This window comes from Dermacentor silvarum, chromosome 1 (genome assembly GCF_013339745.2).
Source record: "Dermacentor silvarum isolate Dsil-2018 chromosome 1, BIME_Dsil_1.4, whole genome shotgun sequence".
In the NCBI taxonomy this organism is placed as follows: Eukaryota; Metazoa; Arthropoda; class Arachnida; order Ixodida; family Ixodidae; genus Dermacentor; species Dermacentor silvarum.
The window spans coordinates 286,677,584-286,692,320 of record NC_051154.1 but is presented as its reverse complement, the minus strand read 5'-3'; the positions used below and the strand labels follow the sequence as shown (position 1 = coordinate 286,692,320).

The following is a 14,737-nucleotide window of genomic DNA, read 5'->3' as shown; positions in this document are numbered from 1 at the left end:
ATTAATATTGATTACGATACAAACGCAGTAGTGAAAAGTGCAAAAAGTTACAGAAAGTTTGCTAGTTTCAACCAGCATTATTTCAAATAAACGTGTTTTTTATTGATGGTTAAAGCCAACACTACCCGATAGCGATGCAAATGCTATGCGCACGCGTTGTGAACAAAACATTTTCATGGCCCAAATTACGGGGGAAATTCGGTGATTTGCATGCCTCTCGACTGCCATTTGCCATTGCATACGGCCGCTTATTACCATAATTCGCGCGGCTCGTCACACCACAAATTATGCCAACATCAAATTGACGTTTACGAAACGGCCCTTCCTGTGACGCTCCTCACGGGATATTCCTTCAGCCAATCAACAAGCTGACATTCCGGCTATGTTGGAACACCACCACATATTCGCGAAAGAGCAGATGCAGGTAGCGTGCAGAAGCACGCTACCGTCCACTTTCTTTTTAAAGCGCTAAAGTCGCAATATAGGTGTCAAGCAGCACGAAAAAGTATTAGTCGATAAACTTTGCAGCTCTATGTCACGTTTCGTCATCCTGATGAAAACGCAAAATCGCATTTTGCAAAACTTCCGTTTCCCGCACAAATTTCAAAACACGTGACTTCTCGACAGCCAATGAGAGAGTCAACATGGCGGATAATGGTGGCCGTGCAGCCGCCATGCGTGTCGAGAATAGAGCATCTATTTTTCGTGCGAAGCGAGCAGTCTGCGGCTTCCTCTACATGATTACGTTTTGCGCACTGCTTGCTTGCTTGCTTTATCCTCATCCGTGGCGCTTACCCACTACGGGGGATTGGCCAAGACGCCGGCGGTTAAAAGTTAAAGAGAAGGGGGAGAAGGGAAAAAAACTAGACGAGAACGTAAATCAGGGTGAAGTATAACGTTTAGGACAATTTGGAAAGAGATTTACAGGGCAGAGACAGAATTAAAATAATCGTAATTGTATATAAACAGCAAACATTTTTGGTGGTATTAGAATAATTTCGAAACAACAATTAGCCATTTAATGAGTTATCCAATTATTTATTTTAGAATTAACAGGGTAGTCTTTTTGTGTTACAGATATAGTCACAGAGGGCCACGCAGATGTTCCTGTGGCTAAAGCCCAATGAAGAAGCCCCGAGGGAGAGGATATTTTCAGTAGTTAGAGAAATACCTAATTTCCGGAATGAAAATTCTAATTTCTTCCTCTGATTCCTAAAGCGACGGCTTGATAATATAAAGTGATCAATCTTTTCGGTTTCCCGGCAGGTAGGACACAGAGGGGACGGTGCCAGACCGGACCTTAGACGAGCGGCATACAAAACACTGCAAGTTGATGATGATGATGATGACCTTATCTTCTTTGGCGTATACCCACTCACGGGGATCGGCCAAGAGTCGGGCAGATTTTATGTACGTGCTAAGTGAATAAATTTACCAAATGTTTAATTTTGGTATATACACTGCAAGTCTTGTATGCCACTCGTCTTCGTCTTTCAATTTCATTCTTTTTTTTTTGTAACACTGTTACGTTTTTGGTGACATGCGCTTCCATGTTTATGCAATTACTTTTTGTCTACCAAGTGGCGAGTTAGGTGACGATTTATTAAGGTCTTCTTCATTTCACTGGTCCGCCGGCCCTCGTGGATGCATGCGCTGTGAAGAAGAAAACAGCAGCAGCAGAGGCAACGCGCTGCGCCCGGCAGCCGGACTAGTCCGATGCAGCGTGTGCTCAACCTCCCCGCTTTCTACTATGTGGCCGGTTCATCGTCGCTCGCTTCGGTGGCCATGGGCAGCATCCTGGGCTACTCGGCACCAGCGCTCGCCAGCATGTCGGCCCGCGGCGTCCACATGACGCGCTCCCAGGAGACTTGGTTCGGCTCGGTGCTCGCCGTGGGTGCCCTCGTGGGCAGCCTGGTGAGCGGATTCCTGATCGAGCGCTTCGGACGCGTGCGGCCCATCCAGCTGTCATCGCTGGGGTTCGTGGCCGGATGCCTTTGCATCGCGCTGAGCAATGCCAGCCTTCCGTGGATGTTCGCGGGTCGCGTGCTCACCGGCTTCTGCTGCGGCCTCGTCTCACTCGCGGTTCCCGTGTTTGTGACCGAAATCAGCCCGCCACACGTTCGCGGCCTCCTGGGCTCTGGCGTCCAGTTGGCCATCACGCTGGGCGTGCTGGTCGTCTTCGTGGGCGGCAAGTGGCTCGACTGGCTGGCGCTAGCTCTGCTGTGTATGGTGTGCCCCGTGCTTATGGCCATCGCCATGGCGTTCGCCGTCGAGTCCCCCCGCTGGCTGGTGGCCCACGGTCAGCGCGACAAGGCGCTCGACGCTCTGCGATTCCTGTACGGGCCAAAGTTCTGCGCCGAAGCCGAGTGCCTTACCATCGAGGCCAGCTTGCTGCGTGAACCAGCTGCCGTCGGAGACCTGCTGCAGCGCAGTTTCTCGGTGCCACTCGCCTACACGCTCCTGCTCATGTTTTTTCAGCAGTTCTGCGGCATCAACGTTATCACCTTCTACGCGGTCAAGATATTCGAGTCGGCCGGTTCAGAGATCTCGGCCGCCGACTGCACTATTATGCTGGGCGTGGTGCAAGTGATCTCGTCGCTCACAGCGTCACTGCTCATCGACCGCGCGGGTCGCCGCTGCCTGATGCTTATCTCGTCTCTAATTGTGACTGCCAGCCTGACGGTGTTGGGCTTCTTCTACTACTACAAGGACATGGACAATGGCGAATTCCGCCATCGCTATCGGTACGTGCCGCTCGCGTCGCTCACCACGTATATTGCCGCCTTCTGCCTCGGCATCGGCCCGGTGCCCTGGGTGGTTATGGGTGAGATTCTATCACCCAGAGCCCGCGATCTCTCCACGGGCGTCAGCACCGCCTTCTGCTTCTTCTGCGAGTTCCTTATCACCAAGGAGTTCCAGGATCTCGTGCGTGTATTCAACTTCTCCGGTCTCTTCTGGATGTTCGCGTTGGTCACTGTTGTGCAGGTCATCTTCTTCTACATGTGCATTCCAGAGACCAAGGGGAAGTCTCTCGAAGACATCAGTCAGATATTCGAGAGCCTTCCTGAGTTCAGTTCCAGTGCGACTGCATTGCACACAGTTTCGACAACGCCCTCTTTCGAGGGTGTCACGAGGTAGGGAAGGCAGCTGAAAGCACAGTCGCGCCGCCATGCGCTTTTCCAAGCACCGTGCCCAGTAAGCCGTGGACTAAGGATCGCATCGAGCCACAGCCCTCCATCCTCACCTGCGGAGTATGGGGTCCCACCAGGATTGCAGTGCGGCTTAGAATACCAAGTTAAGTCTCTGCTAGCTTTGTGAATAAACATTACATAGAGCAGAAGCACCATGGAAAGCTAAGCAAAATACGTTTCACCTCCAATGGTGTGTTTCTGTTGTGTGGTCTTCAAGTGCTATACTTACGAGCGTAAATTAATGTTTAAGCCGCAGGTAATGAGCCAGTTGCTGTGCTAAAGGATACTTCACTTTCCGGCGCGATTAGTTGTTTCACCTGGGGATTATTCATATTGAGGTCATGTAACGAGCGAAATGACATAGTGCCAACTACGTGATCAGCGAAAGTCCTTTTTTGTTACTTAGCAAAACACGGTGCGGGGCTAGTTGGTGATGCATTATTTTTTATAATAAAGTAATTGAGCGCTACATTTTAAAACGAGGAACCAGAAAGACATGAGAGGACGGGCGCTGACTCTAATTATGAAGTCAGCGCCTGTTCTGCCATGTCTTGTTTATTTATTTATTTATTTATTTTCGATACCCTCAATCGCCGAAGCTTTGCAGAGGGGAGTGGGTAACAAATAAAGAAAAGAACAGAATGAAACATGCAGCATTATACAGTATTAGCGACAAATTGTAAACGTGAAATGAAATACAACTAAAACAGAACAGAAATAAACACATCATGTTATACAATACTATTAGCAAAATTTGAACGTAAGAGAAATTTGGGAAAGGGAGAAAAGAAAACATGAAGCAAACTAAATTGCAGGCATCACGACACATAAAAAAAAGACAAAGAAAGAAGTGGGGAGGAGAGATGCATGAGATGATTAAGCAGTGCTATCACATTGTAGGTGCGCAGATAAAGAACGGGAAAAAAGAGAATGATCAGAAATTGAAACAACGTCGTCAGATAGGTGGTTCCAATCGTTTGATGTGTGCGGTATGAAAGAAAAATAAAATGTGTTTGTTTTGCAAAAAATGCCTTTAACTTTGTGTTTATGGTCAATCCGGGATGAGCGATAAGTGGGTGGCGTAATAAGCTCGGTACGTAGTGATGAATGATGGAAGACCTTATGAAAGAGGCAAAGACGGAAGTACTTACGACGCAGTGACAGAAATGGCAGTGATAGAGATTGTTTCAATGCTGTTATACTTGCTGTACGATGGTAATTAGAAAGAATGAAACGTGCGGCGTTATTCTGGATTAATTCTAGAGACCTAATTAAATTTGCGTGATGAGGGTCCCAGATTGCAGCGGCGTATTCTAACTTCGAGCGCACAAGATTTTTGTATAGAAGCATTTTAAGGGCAGGTGGGGCTTTAGTAAAGTTACGTCGTAAGTATCCCAATGTGCGGTTAGCACTGTTACTGATCATATTAATGTGAGTATTCCATGTTATGTTGTAGGTAATAGTAACCCCCAAGTACCGGTATGATGATACATGGTCGAGTTCGATGTCACCTAGTTTGTACGTTGAGCAGCTATCGTACTGCCGAGAAACAGTCATTAGTTTGCATTTGTTAGGATTTAAATTCATGAGCCAGGTATCGCACCAACTTAAGATGTTATTTAAGTCTGTCTGCAAGATATTTTTATCGTTATCGTTGCATATTTCCCTGTAAAGTACACAGTCGTCGGCATACAAATGCACAGAAGAAGAAACGCAGTTATGCAAATCATTAATGTATATTAAAAACAAAAGTGGGCCTAAAACTGAACCCTGTGGTACTCCTGATGTTACATTTATTTCAGGTGAGTTATGATCATTAATTGTGACGTACTGGAGGCGGTTTGTTAGAAAGCATTCGAGCCAAGACAGTATGTTACCGTCGAGATTGAGTGAGGAGAGTTTTAACATTAGTAAGGCGTGATTAACTTTTTCAAAGGCCTTCGCAAAGTCCAAAAAAATGCAGTCTATCTTGGAGTGTTTGTCAAGAATAGTATGCAGATGATGAGTGAACACAAGTAACTGAGTTTCACAGGAAAATGTACGCCTAAAACCATGTTGGGCTGATGCAAAAAATGAATTAGATTCTAAAAATTTAGCTATATGTGAGTACAATATATGTTCCATAAGTTTGCACGGAATGCTTGTTAATGAGATGGGCCGATAGTTAAGAGCGCAGTGTTTATTGTCAGACTTATGTATTGGAACTACCTTACCAATTTTCCAATCAAGCGGCAAGATTCCTTGATCAAGAGACTGCTGAAAGATCTTGAGCAAAAAGAGAGAAGAGTATGCACATGTCTGTTTCAGAAACTTTGAGTTAATGTTGTCAGTACCACATGATGAGGATGTTTTTAAGGAATTAATTAAGTGCACAATTCCAGCAGATTCAAAAATTATAGGAAACATTGGGTAATATTCACGGCACACAACTGTGTCAACAGGCGCAGTGGTGTTTCCCGAGAAATTGGCAGAAAAAATATTGTTAAATAAAAGTGCACATTCAGATGCTGGAAGCGGCTCACCAGATTCATTGTTGATTGTAAGTTCAGTCCTTTCGTTAGAATTTATTACGTTCCAAAATTGCTTTGGGTTCCTTGATAAAAGCTCAGGTAATGTATGGTTTTGAAAATAATTCTTAGCAGTATACACAGCTTCTGTATACTCTGCTTCTGCACTGTGATACGCTTCCCAGCGATCTGAAGTGTTTTGCAACTTAGCCATGCGGAAAAGACGTTTCTTTTTATTACACAAACGTTTCAGATTCGTGTTATACCATGGCGTTTCTTTATTGCTTCGTACACGCCGAAGGGGCACATGCGCTTTAGTGAGATCAGAGACTAGGTTTCTGAAGAAATCCCAGTTCTCTTGTACACTACGCCGATCAAAATTAGAACAAAAAGTATCTAAACACTGAGACATTTCCTGGTTTATTGCAACAAAATCTGCCTTTCTATAGTCCCGGATATATTTATCTTCCTTAGTTCCACGCGAAAATGATATAGTAATATCGAAATGTAGCAACAAATGGTCACTCACACCAGGAAGATAGGTAATTGGCGATATGAGGTCAGGGTGGGTTGTCAAAACCAAGTCTAGGGTATTAGCTGATTCATTAGTTATTCTGGTAGGTTTGGTTACAACCTGCGTAAAGTTAAAACAATCACACAAATCCAAGAAATGTTGACATTGCGTTGAAAAGGGGTGGAGCAAAGGAACACCAGTCTGCCAGCTAATGTTAGGAAAGTTTAGATCGCCAAAAAGAAAAATAGGTGACGAAGGGTACCGGGTTACGACAGAGCCTAGAAGGTCATGCAGTTCATCGACGAATGGCGACGAATGTTGTTGCTTCAAAACATGGCTCGTACCCGCAGGGGGATTGGCCACATTAGATTGCTTGAAATGTGCGTCTAACAAAACACAAAATGGGGGAAAGGCAAACATTTAACACAAAGCAATAGTCAACCCTATGCCAACAGAAATTTTGAGAGCACATTCGTAAATTTAGGGGAAAAAATCAAGTGAAGCGTCCCATGGTCGGTACCCTAGCAGTGAAGCCTTCCTGACGCTTCAATAAACTTGTGGATAGCAGAGATCATTGAACCATGGCTTGTGCCTAATTGACACGCACTAAAGGACAAAATGTTTGGTGTAGTAAGCGCTAAACCCAGCTTGTAGGAAATACGGGGAACATTCTGCGGAGGGAGGAGAAGCGGCGGCAAGAAAGAAAGAAATGGTCCATAGTTTCTGGTTCATTACAAAAAGAACACACGTTAGTTATGGACAAACCAGATCTATGAAGGTAAAAATTCAGGCGGGGAACTCTACAACGAAAGCTTGATAATGTCACCTCACATTGTCATGAAAGGCATTTGTTCGTGTTCCACAGGAAATTTAGATGTCGAAAATCCTCTGCGGAAAGTTGGGATGATTTAGTACAATTTAGAAATAAAATGCGTTTAAATCTAGCACCTGTTATGAAAGCGAAATCAGGAAGGATATTTAAGACAGGACCATTTAGTGAAAATGATGCGAGCGAGTCAGCTGATTCATTTAAAGAAATTCCACTATGACCGGGGACCCAAACAAAGCGGACTTCAAATTGTCTGGAGCAAGAGTCGAAAATATACTCAGTAGGTGTGACCAATTTGTAGAAGTTAAATGAGAACAAACTGACAGCGCATCGGTAACAATTATTACTTTCGATGTCTGGGGACCCAATTTTCTAATGGGTAGAATGATGGCCAGAAATTCTGCAAGAAATATTGCGGTGTAATCTGCTAGACGGAGAGCAAAAGACCAGTTAAGCTGATTTGAAAAGATGCCCACTCCGGCCTTCTCTGAATTTTGTGTAGCGTCCGTAGAAATAACCAAGTGAGACTGAAATTGACTAAGATAATCTTGAAGGAGACCTTCAAGTATGCGTGATGGAAGAAGATTTGCGTGTTTTGGAAAAATATCATCAAAAATCACGTTCACCTTTAACGAATCAGTTTTTGGAGAAATCAGGCACGGTAGGCGAACATGAAGTTTTGATAACAGCGTCTGAACAAAAACTACTTGAGGTTGTCGGTAACGCCGCCAATGTGTTCGGAAAAATAAATCGGGATAATTGATGAAAACGGATTGTGAACGGGAAAGGGATGCATCATAATGCTTTAGAAAAGTCACGACAGTAAGTTGCTTAAACCTGGACTCAAGCGGGAAAATTCCAGCCTTCAGATAAAGCACATCATTAGCCACAAAACGTGGCAACCCAAGACAAAGACGTAGCGCTTGCCTTTCTAGTCTAAGATAGGGTGCCTTGATGCCCGCGCTCGCCGCTCGCGGGCATCAAGCGGGTGCGCGCGGGGGCGCGCGCATCGAGGCACTTTAGTCTAACCTTTTATGCTGCACATCCTGAAAAAAGAACACAGCCGAATTCGAGAAAAGGGCGGACGTAGAGCTTGTAAATCATCAGCAACGTAGCCGTACGCATACGCGTGTTTTTATTACTAAAACGGCGCAATAATCCCATTGCCCGTTCTCCTTTCCTAGCATTTGTTTCGATTTGCTGCTGCCAGTTTAGCGTACCGTCATAGGTTATCCCCAAGTACTTCACAGCCGCAACTTGCGGTATCGGCTCATTTCGATAATGAAGAGAAATGAAAACGGGATTTGATAATGGAAATACAAGTAACGCGCATTTCTTAACGTTAAGGGAAAAGGACAGCCCGCCCAGCCAGATCTCGAGTGCAGACAAATAAGATTGCAAAATTTGGTGCAACGTATCTGTGTCCTCGTCTTGAAAAGTAGCACTAGATTACTTTTTTTTCTTTCTGTATTTCGAATTCCACAACGTGCATTAGTATACCATGCCGAATCACAAAAAGGTTAGTTGTTTCTACAACATAGTTTTCATGCTCTAATATTGCAAAATTTTAAATTATATATTTTTTTGAAATATCCCCCTCCCCCCCCCCCTTCTGAACCAACAGTCTTATAACGCTTCAGAAGAACTTGAGTTTGGCCTAGTTGGTGGTTACTGCATGTCATGTTGACCGCTAATAAAAGACGAAGACAGCGAAAGAAATCTTGGTGAATATCTGTGTCGTCTTGTCTTTTTCTTTCTCTATTGTCGTCTTTTATTAGCGGTCAACATGACATGCGTTATAACCGATGGCATCTTGTCAATCCGCCTTTTTCATTTTCCTGTGCTGCCCTCGCTGCACGCCGCTGGAAACGTTTTGGAAGGGTGCCGGGGTTTTCGCCGGTTGATTTGTGTACCTGCGCCCATGTTGAGTGCGCATCGGTTCTGCGTTTCGTGGATCGCGAATAATTATTAATGGCTTATCCGGGCCACCGTGTCGTTCCTTGAAGCCAAGTAGCATTTACCAACTATATACAGGGTGTCCCAGATATCACGCAGCACGATTTAAAGAAATATGAACGGCGTTACGCGAAGCCAACCAAGTGCGTATTGTTTCCAGTACAGTGGAGTAGCCGCCAGTAATTTTTTTCGTTCCTGAGATTTAATTAATTTATTGTAATTAATTGTCTAACTCGAGAAGTACTGTGCTAATTATCAAAGTGTCAATGAGAAGGTTGTAGAGCAACATGACAAACTCCCGATACAGCTTTCTGTTGCTCAATACGTGCTACATAAATGTGTTTTTCTGAGTGTGAAAGAAGCCCGCGAATACACGCAGAATTGCCGCACGACTGGCCTCTCGAGGCACTTTACGTGTATTCGCGGGCTTCTTTCATGCTTGGAAAAACACTTTTATGTAGCACGTATTGAGAAACGGAAAGCTGTATCGGGAGTTTCTCATGTTGCTCTACAACTTTCTCATTGACACTTTGATAATTAGGACAGTACTTCTTGAGTTAGATCATTAATTACAATTAGCTAATTAAAACTCAGTAACGAAAAAATTACTGGCTGCTACTCCACTGTACTGAAAACAATACGCACTAGGTTTGCTTCGCGTAACGCCGTTCCTCTTTTTTTTTTTTAATCGTGCTGCGTGATAGCTGGGACACCCTGTTATATAGGGTGAGCAGGCCTGAGTGCGCTGTCTTGTTAACAGTGCGGCTGATAAAGGCACGCTGAATTCCGTCTGCCATCGCGCCTGCTTCGGAGTATGTTGTCACTCACTTCCGCACTTGCACCTCGCCTTTTTTTTCATTCTTTTTACACATTCTTTAGACATTTCACTTAAATAAGAAGTCTTCGAGCGCACAGCCTTCCGCGTTGGATTTAGCAAAGCGGTGCACTTGTTTAAATCGACTTCTACAGCCACATATCGTCGTTAGCGTCAAATATTTGGGAAAATGTGCATCGCTGATATGAAATAATGTCAAAACGTAGAATAAAACACACATATCTGCGCATATGAGCCGCGTTGTTAATTCCACCGTGAGACGAGTCAGTATGAGTGGCTGAGCTAGTTAAACAACGGCGACTGTGATCCAGTTACATATATCTGGTAGTTAATTTATTACCGAATTCATTAGTGGTAGTTAATTTATTACTTTAACTTCATCGTACTTACAGTTTGCGCGTGTCAAAAAGCATTATTATAGAAAACTGTGCTCGCATAAGCGCTCATTTAAAGAAGGCCCTCTTGTTCTCTCGCGAAAACGCGGACGCCATCACTGGCAGTTTTGGTATATAACTAAGTGAGGCGGTTGTTTACGCTGCTGTACCGAATGTACCGTCTCTTGTTTCGCGCAGAGATAAACAGCACATCTCAGGAATTAAGAAATGTGTCAGCATGACAACACGTACAGACCCACCCATCTACGTTGCGAATGCGACCGGCAGCCTACGGGAACGGTGACGTACAGATGTTGGCACAGCCGTTGGGCACAGCGCTGTGTCCCTGCTTGCAGCGTGTTGTGTACGCCCCGTGCGAAGTGAAGAGTAGTTTATTTCAAATCGCTAAGTCCAGAACTGAACTATAAAAGCATTTTCCTTTGTCCTAGCTTGCTTACTTTTCAGTTCAGGTCCACCTGTAGCGGGTGCACGAACTCGATGGCGCCAGGCCTAAGAACGACAGAAAGCTGAGCTAGTTGGTAAGGATTCGTAATGCAAAAAGGTAAGGCGTGCAAACACGGACACAAGAGTGTTGTCCACTACTCTTGTGTCCGTGTCCGCACGCCTTACTTTTTTGCAGTATGAAGCCAGTCCTAACCTTCGCTGAACAGGATCAACATTGGCTCAAACTTCATGTGCACGGCTTGATAGGGTTGACGCTTGTGCATTTCAACCCACCTTCGTAGGCATGTTTTGACTCACTTTGAGCGCGATACAAGCGAAGGCGCTGAGGCTATCGCGTTATCTGTACGACGGCCGATCGCACGGGATTCGGTCCAACGACGGTCGGCACGCTTTTGTCAGTGCCATCGTCAAGAAAGCTCCGTCGCAGTACGATAACTCGCGCTCATCGGTTGCGTCGTTGTCGGCCGATTATGATAAAATGGATTCAGCGACACACTGTGCTGAATAGTCGGCCAATCGTTGGTGTGAGCGTCTTGTCGGTCTCGTATCGACCCAGTGTTACCACGCCTTAAACGGGTACGTGAAGTCAGGCACACGCTACCACTACCAGCAAGCGAGGACCGACGCTGCAAGAAGTCTTCGTCAGCAACGTGAAGTGTCGTCCAAGTGTAACGCAGGGGTCTATCGATAAATTTGCTATTATAGCCATCAACGAAAGGCGGCAACAACGTGGTTCTCTGTGCAGTCCGGACAAATTACCCGCCGCTTTATGTTTTAAAGTGGAGTTGCAGTCACGTTTTCGGTACCGCACCGACGTCGAGCTACCAGTGGAGTTTCAACGCGATACACGGCATGAGTGTTTGCAGTAGCGCGATTCCGAGCGCCTTTTTATTTTATTTTTTTATTTATTTATTTTTTTTTTGGGGGGGGGGGGGGCTTTCCCCCGAGATGGGGGCGCGCGGCCACGCGCGCGACCCTTCCAATACGTTTCGCGACTCATCCGCCAGGGCAGGGCGCATGCGCCGTCGGGCCATGAAAAAAGCGGATTCCCCCCGTAGTGGGCGAGCGCAGTTACACGAGGAACAAGCAGGCAGGCATTGTACGAGACTGCCTCTGTCGCAATGGATGAGTTAAGCCGAAGCCGAGTTAAGCCGAAGTGTGCCGTCTGTTTACGATGTGTTTTATATTAAGCAACATGTAATTTGAAAAACCCTGGAAAGATTGTGTAGCCCTAGAGGATGAAAAAGTCCTGCAGGATTGTTATGTGCTGCTTGCTGCTGTTTCCGTACTGGAACAGTAGTCTCGAGCCATCGCAACATACACTGTCTGTCCTTTTTATTTCGAACACTGCTGTTTTAAATTTTACATTTTTATTAAATTTCGTCACTACACATACGTTATCAGGCCAGGCGCACATCATTTACAATAACGGCAACGGAATTCCATTCTCTAAATAAATTAATTACAATAATTAACTTCGTAGTTACGAACCTCATGGGACGTGTTTATATTGGAAAGTTGAAGGGCATCGTCATAAAAGTGTAGTTCCTTGTTTCTACATTTGAAAATTGGAATGTATACCGAAATTGCTGGCGTCAAATAATTACTTCAATATACCTGAATACGCACGCGGCACCGCGACGCGCGGCTCGCGGTGCGATCCCTCTGTGACGTACTAGGGCGGGTTAAATGAAGCTTCGCCATACCTTGCCCCTGCTGCTGAAATGACTGTGTGTTTTTTCGAGAGTTGGGCAAAGCACGAATCGGAAGGGGTCCTGAAACGGAGATTTTCTAGCTAATCATATAATGACATCGCTATTAAATTACTTCGCCTCACGAATCTCCTGCCACAAATTTTTTTTCCTAGCCTTCAAGCACAAGCGAAGTCAGACGTAGTTATCGGACCGATCAGCGGCTTTCTCTCTCCTTTCAAGCTCCACAGGGGAAAGGCAAGAGGGCGCAGGGGAGCAATGCCCTGCTGGCCCCGCCCAAAGGTTAACGATGATGATAATTTATCGGCAGGCCCTTCGAAACGGGGTGGTAACAAATAGTCACCTAGCCTGATGGAGTTTATCAGGTATGCTGTACATGTTTTTTTTTAAATTCTACAATTTTTGTAAATCTCCATAACAATATTTTTTCCTCAAAACTTCTCTATCTACCTTGTATCGCTACCTATGCTTGTAACGGATCCGATCGTATCAATCTCTCCCCTGTTTTTTCCTCCACCAATACTCTAAACGTATCTTGCTTATCTCGACTGCTGACGGGTTGATGCTTCCGTCGACTTTAAATCCGAGTGCTTCTGGAAGGCGTACGTTACCTACATGGCTCACTGGGTGAGTTTTTTCGTATGCCATTAGTATGTGCTGAGCGGTATCCGGATTTTTGCGGCAGCATACACATGCCTCATCTAGTTCCGAATATTTGCTCCGTTATGTTTCTGTCCTTAGGAAACCGGCTCGAGCCTCAAATAGCAAGGCACTGCCCTTTGTGCTATCCTACAGATTCTCACTTCTAATTTCTTTCTTCTCATTCTTATAAAGCTCCATGGTCCTTTTTGTTTCTATTATTTGCGTCGAATTCACTGTCTCTGTTTCTCCCACTTTCTTTCTGATTACTCCTGGTTGTCTATTTACACTTTGAATTACCTTGCACTTGGTTGTCAACTTTCTTGACCTCTTTCTCTATTCTGTGTCCGCGCTTTTCAGGTACAGATACTTGTGCCATTTAGCCGCCTATTTATTTTCATCCATTTTCCCAAGCCTTTCTTCAAAACTAATTTTGCTCTCTGCTTCTCTTACTTCAAACGAAGCCCAACCCATGTAACCGTGCACTGCCTCATTTGTGGTTTTACCGCGGGCTCCCAGAACCAACCGGCCTACTGGTCTTTGGTTAACTTCCACCCCCGAGAAGATATCGAACTTGAAGCCCAGAATTGCATTTGCAAACGTTAGCGCTGGCACCATTACTCCTTTCCAGATTTCACACACCAGCTCATATAACCGCGATACCGTTAAGGGCCCCGTCAGGGGGGTGAATCTTCCTATACCTCCCATTGGTTCTCCTATAGCAGACACTCAGTCGATGCGAGCGCCAAGGCGCACTTCAGTTAGGCCCTAGCGGATGGATGACGGTACTACGGTGGCGAAATAAAGAGAAAAAAAAGAAAAGCGGCGTGATTTTTTTACCCTCCCCCTTTCGCAATAGCACTTTTTTTTCTTCCTTTTTTATGAGAACGTTGTTCCGCTCCTTTCTCCTTTCCGTCGACTTTCATTCCCTCTCCCATGCCTCGCCTCACCTCCTCTCATACCTCGCGCAATGTTCTTTTTTTTATTTATTTCTTGAGCTGTCCGCGGCGCGCTCTTTTTCTTTTTATTATTTTATTTTATTTTTATTTTTTTGTCACGGGCGTTGCGGACCGAAGCGCTCTCTCCGCGCTCCTCTCCTGTCCGGCCGTGCCATTCGTGCATTCGTGCTGCGTGCTTGTGCGCAGTGGATTCTTTTTGCGTTTTCATGCACGCAGTCGCATTCATTATTAGAATCAAGCAAGCATGTGTCCAAATTGTATTAAAATTATTTCTACTTACAACACAACCGTTCTTTGGACTCACTTTATTCTGTTAGTTTGCGAAAACCAGAATTGGAGAGGACAGTGCAACACACTATAGAATGGAACAAAACGCGGATGATGTTTCATGTACGCACATGTAAAAAACATTTATTGTAATTGCTCTAATGGCCAGCCAATGCACAGAATAGCTTCTCACGGCCTGCTTCTCACTCGGTCCATAAAATCCACCTCCGTGAAGTGCGCCGAGCATATTCTGCGGTTGTTGACCTTGTCTCTGGGCAAACCCATTAGGTCCATCCTTCCAGCGTAAGTTAAAAACGCTTCCATGCTGAAGAACAGTGAAGATCATAAATTATAACATCGCAGTTGGAACATACAAAACTGAGCTCGTTTCGCGTCGCGGCAGAGTACTAGTTGTGATGTGTCAACCTTAATTCTCAGAAACGAATTTTTAAACGATGGCGACCAATTAGCTAGAAATAAGTGCAAAAC

At 45.1% G+C, this 14,737-nt stretch overlaps 1 protein-coding gene across 1 annotated transcript; it reads left to right on the top strand.

Moving 5' to 3' along the window:
- Positions 1–1,716: 1,716 nt before the first annotated feature.
- Positions 1,717–3,138, top strand: LOC119441381 (facilitated trehalose transporter Tret1-2 homolog). Its single transcript, XM_037705998.2, has one exon. The coding sequence runs from the start codon at positions 1,717–1,719 to the stop codon at positions 3,136–3,138; it is 1,422 nt and encodes a 473-aa protein (XP_037561926.1).
- The last annotated feature ends 11,599 nt before the right edge of the window (positions 3,139–14,737 follow it).

Excerpts from the sequence above, each read along its gene's own strand:
- LOC119441381 (XM_037705998.2), top strand. The coding sequence starts at position 1,717 with ATGCAGCGTGTGCTCAACCTCCCCGCTTTCTACTATGTGGCCGGTTCA.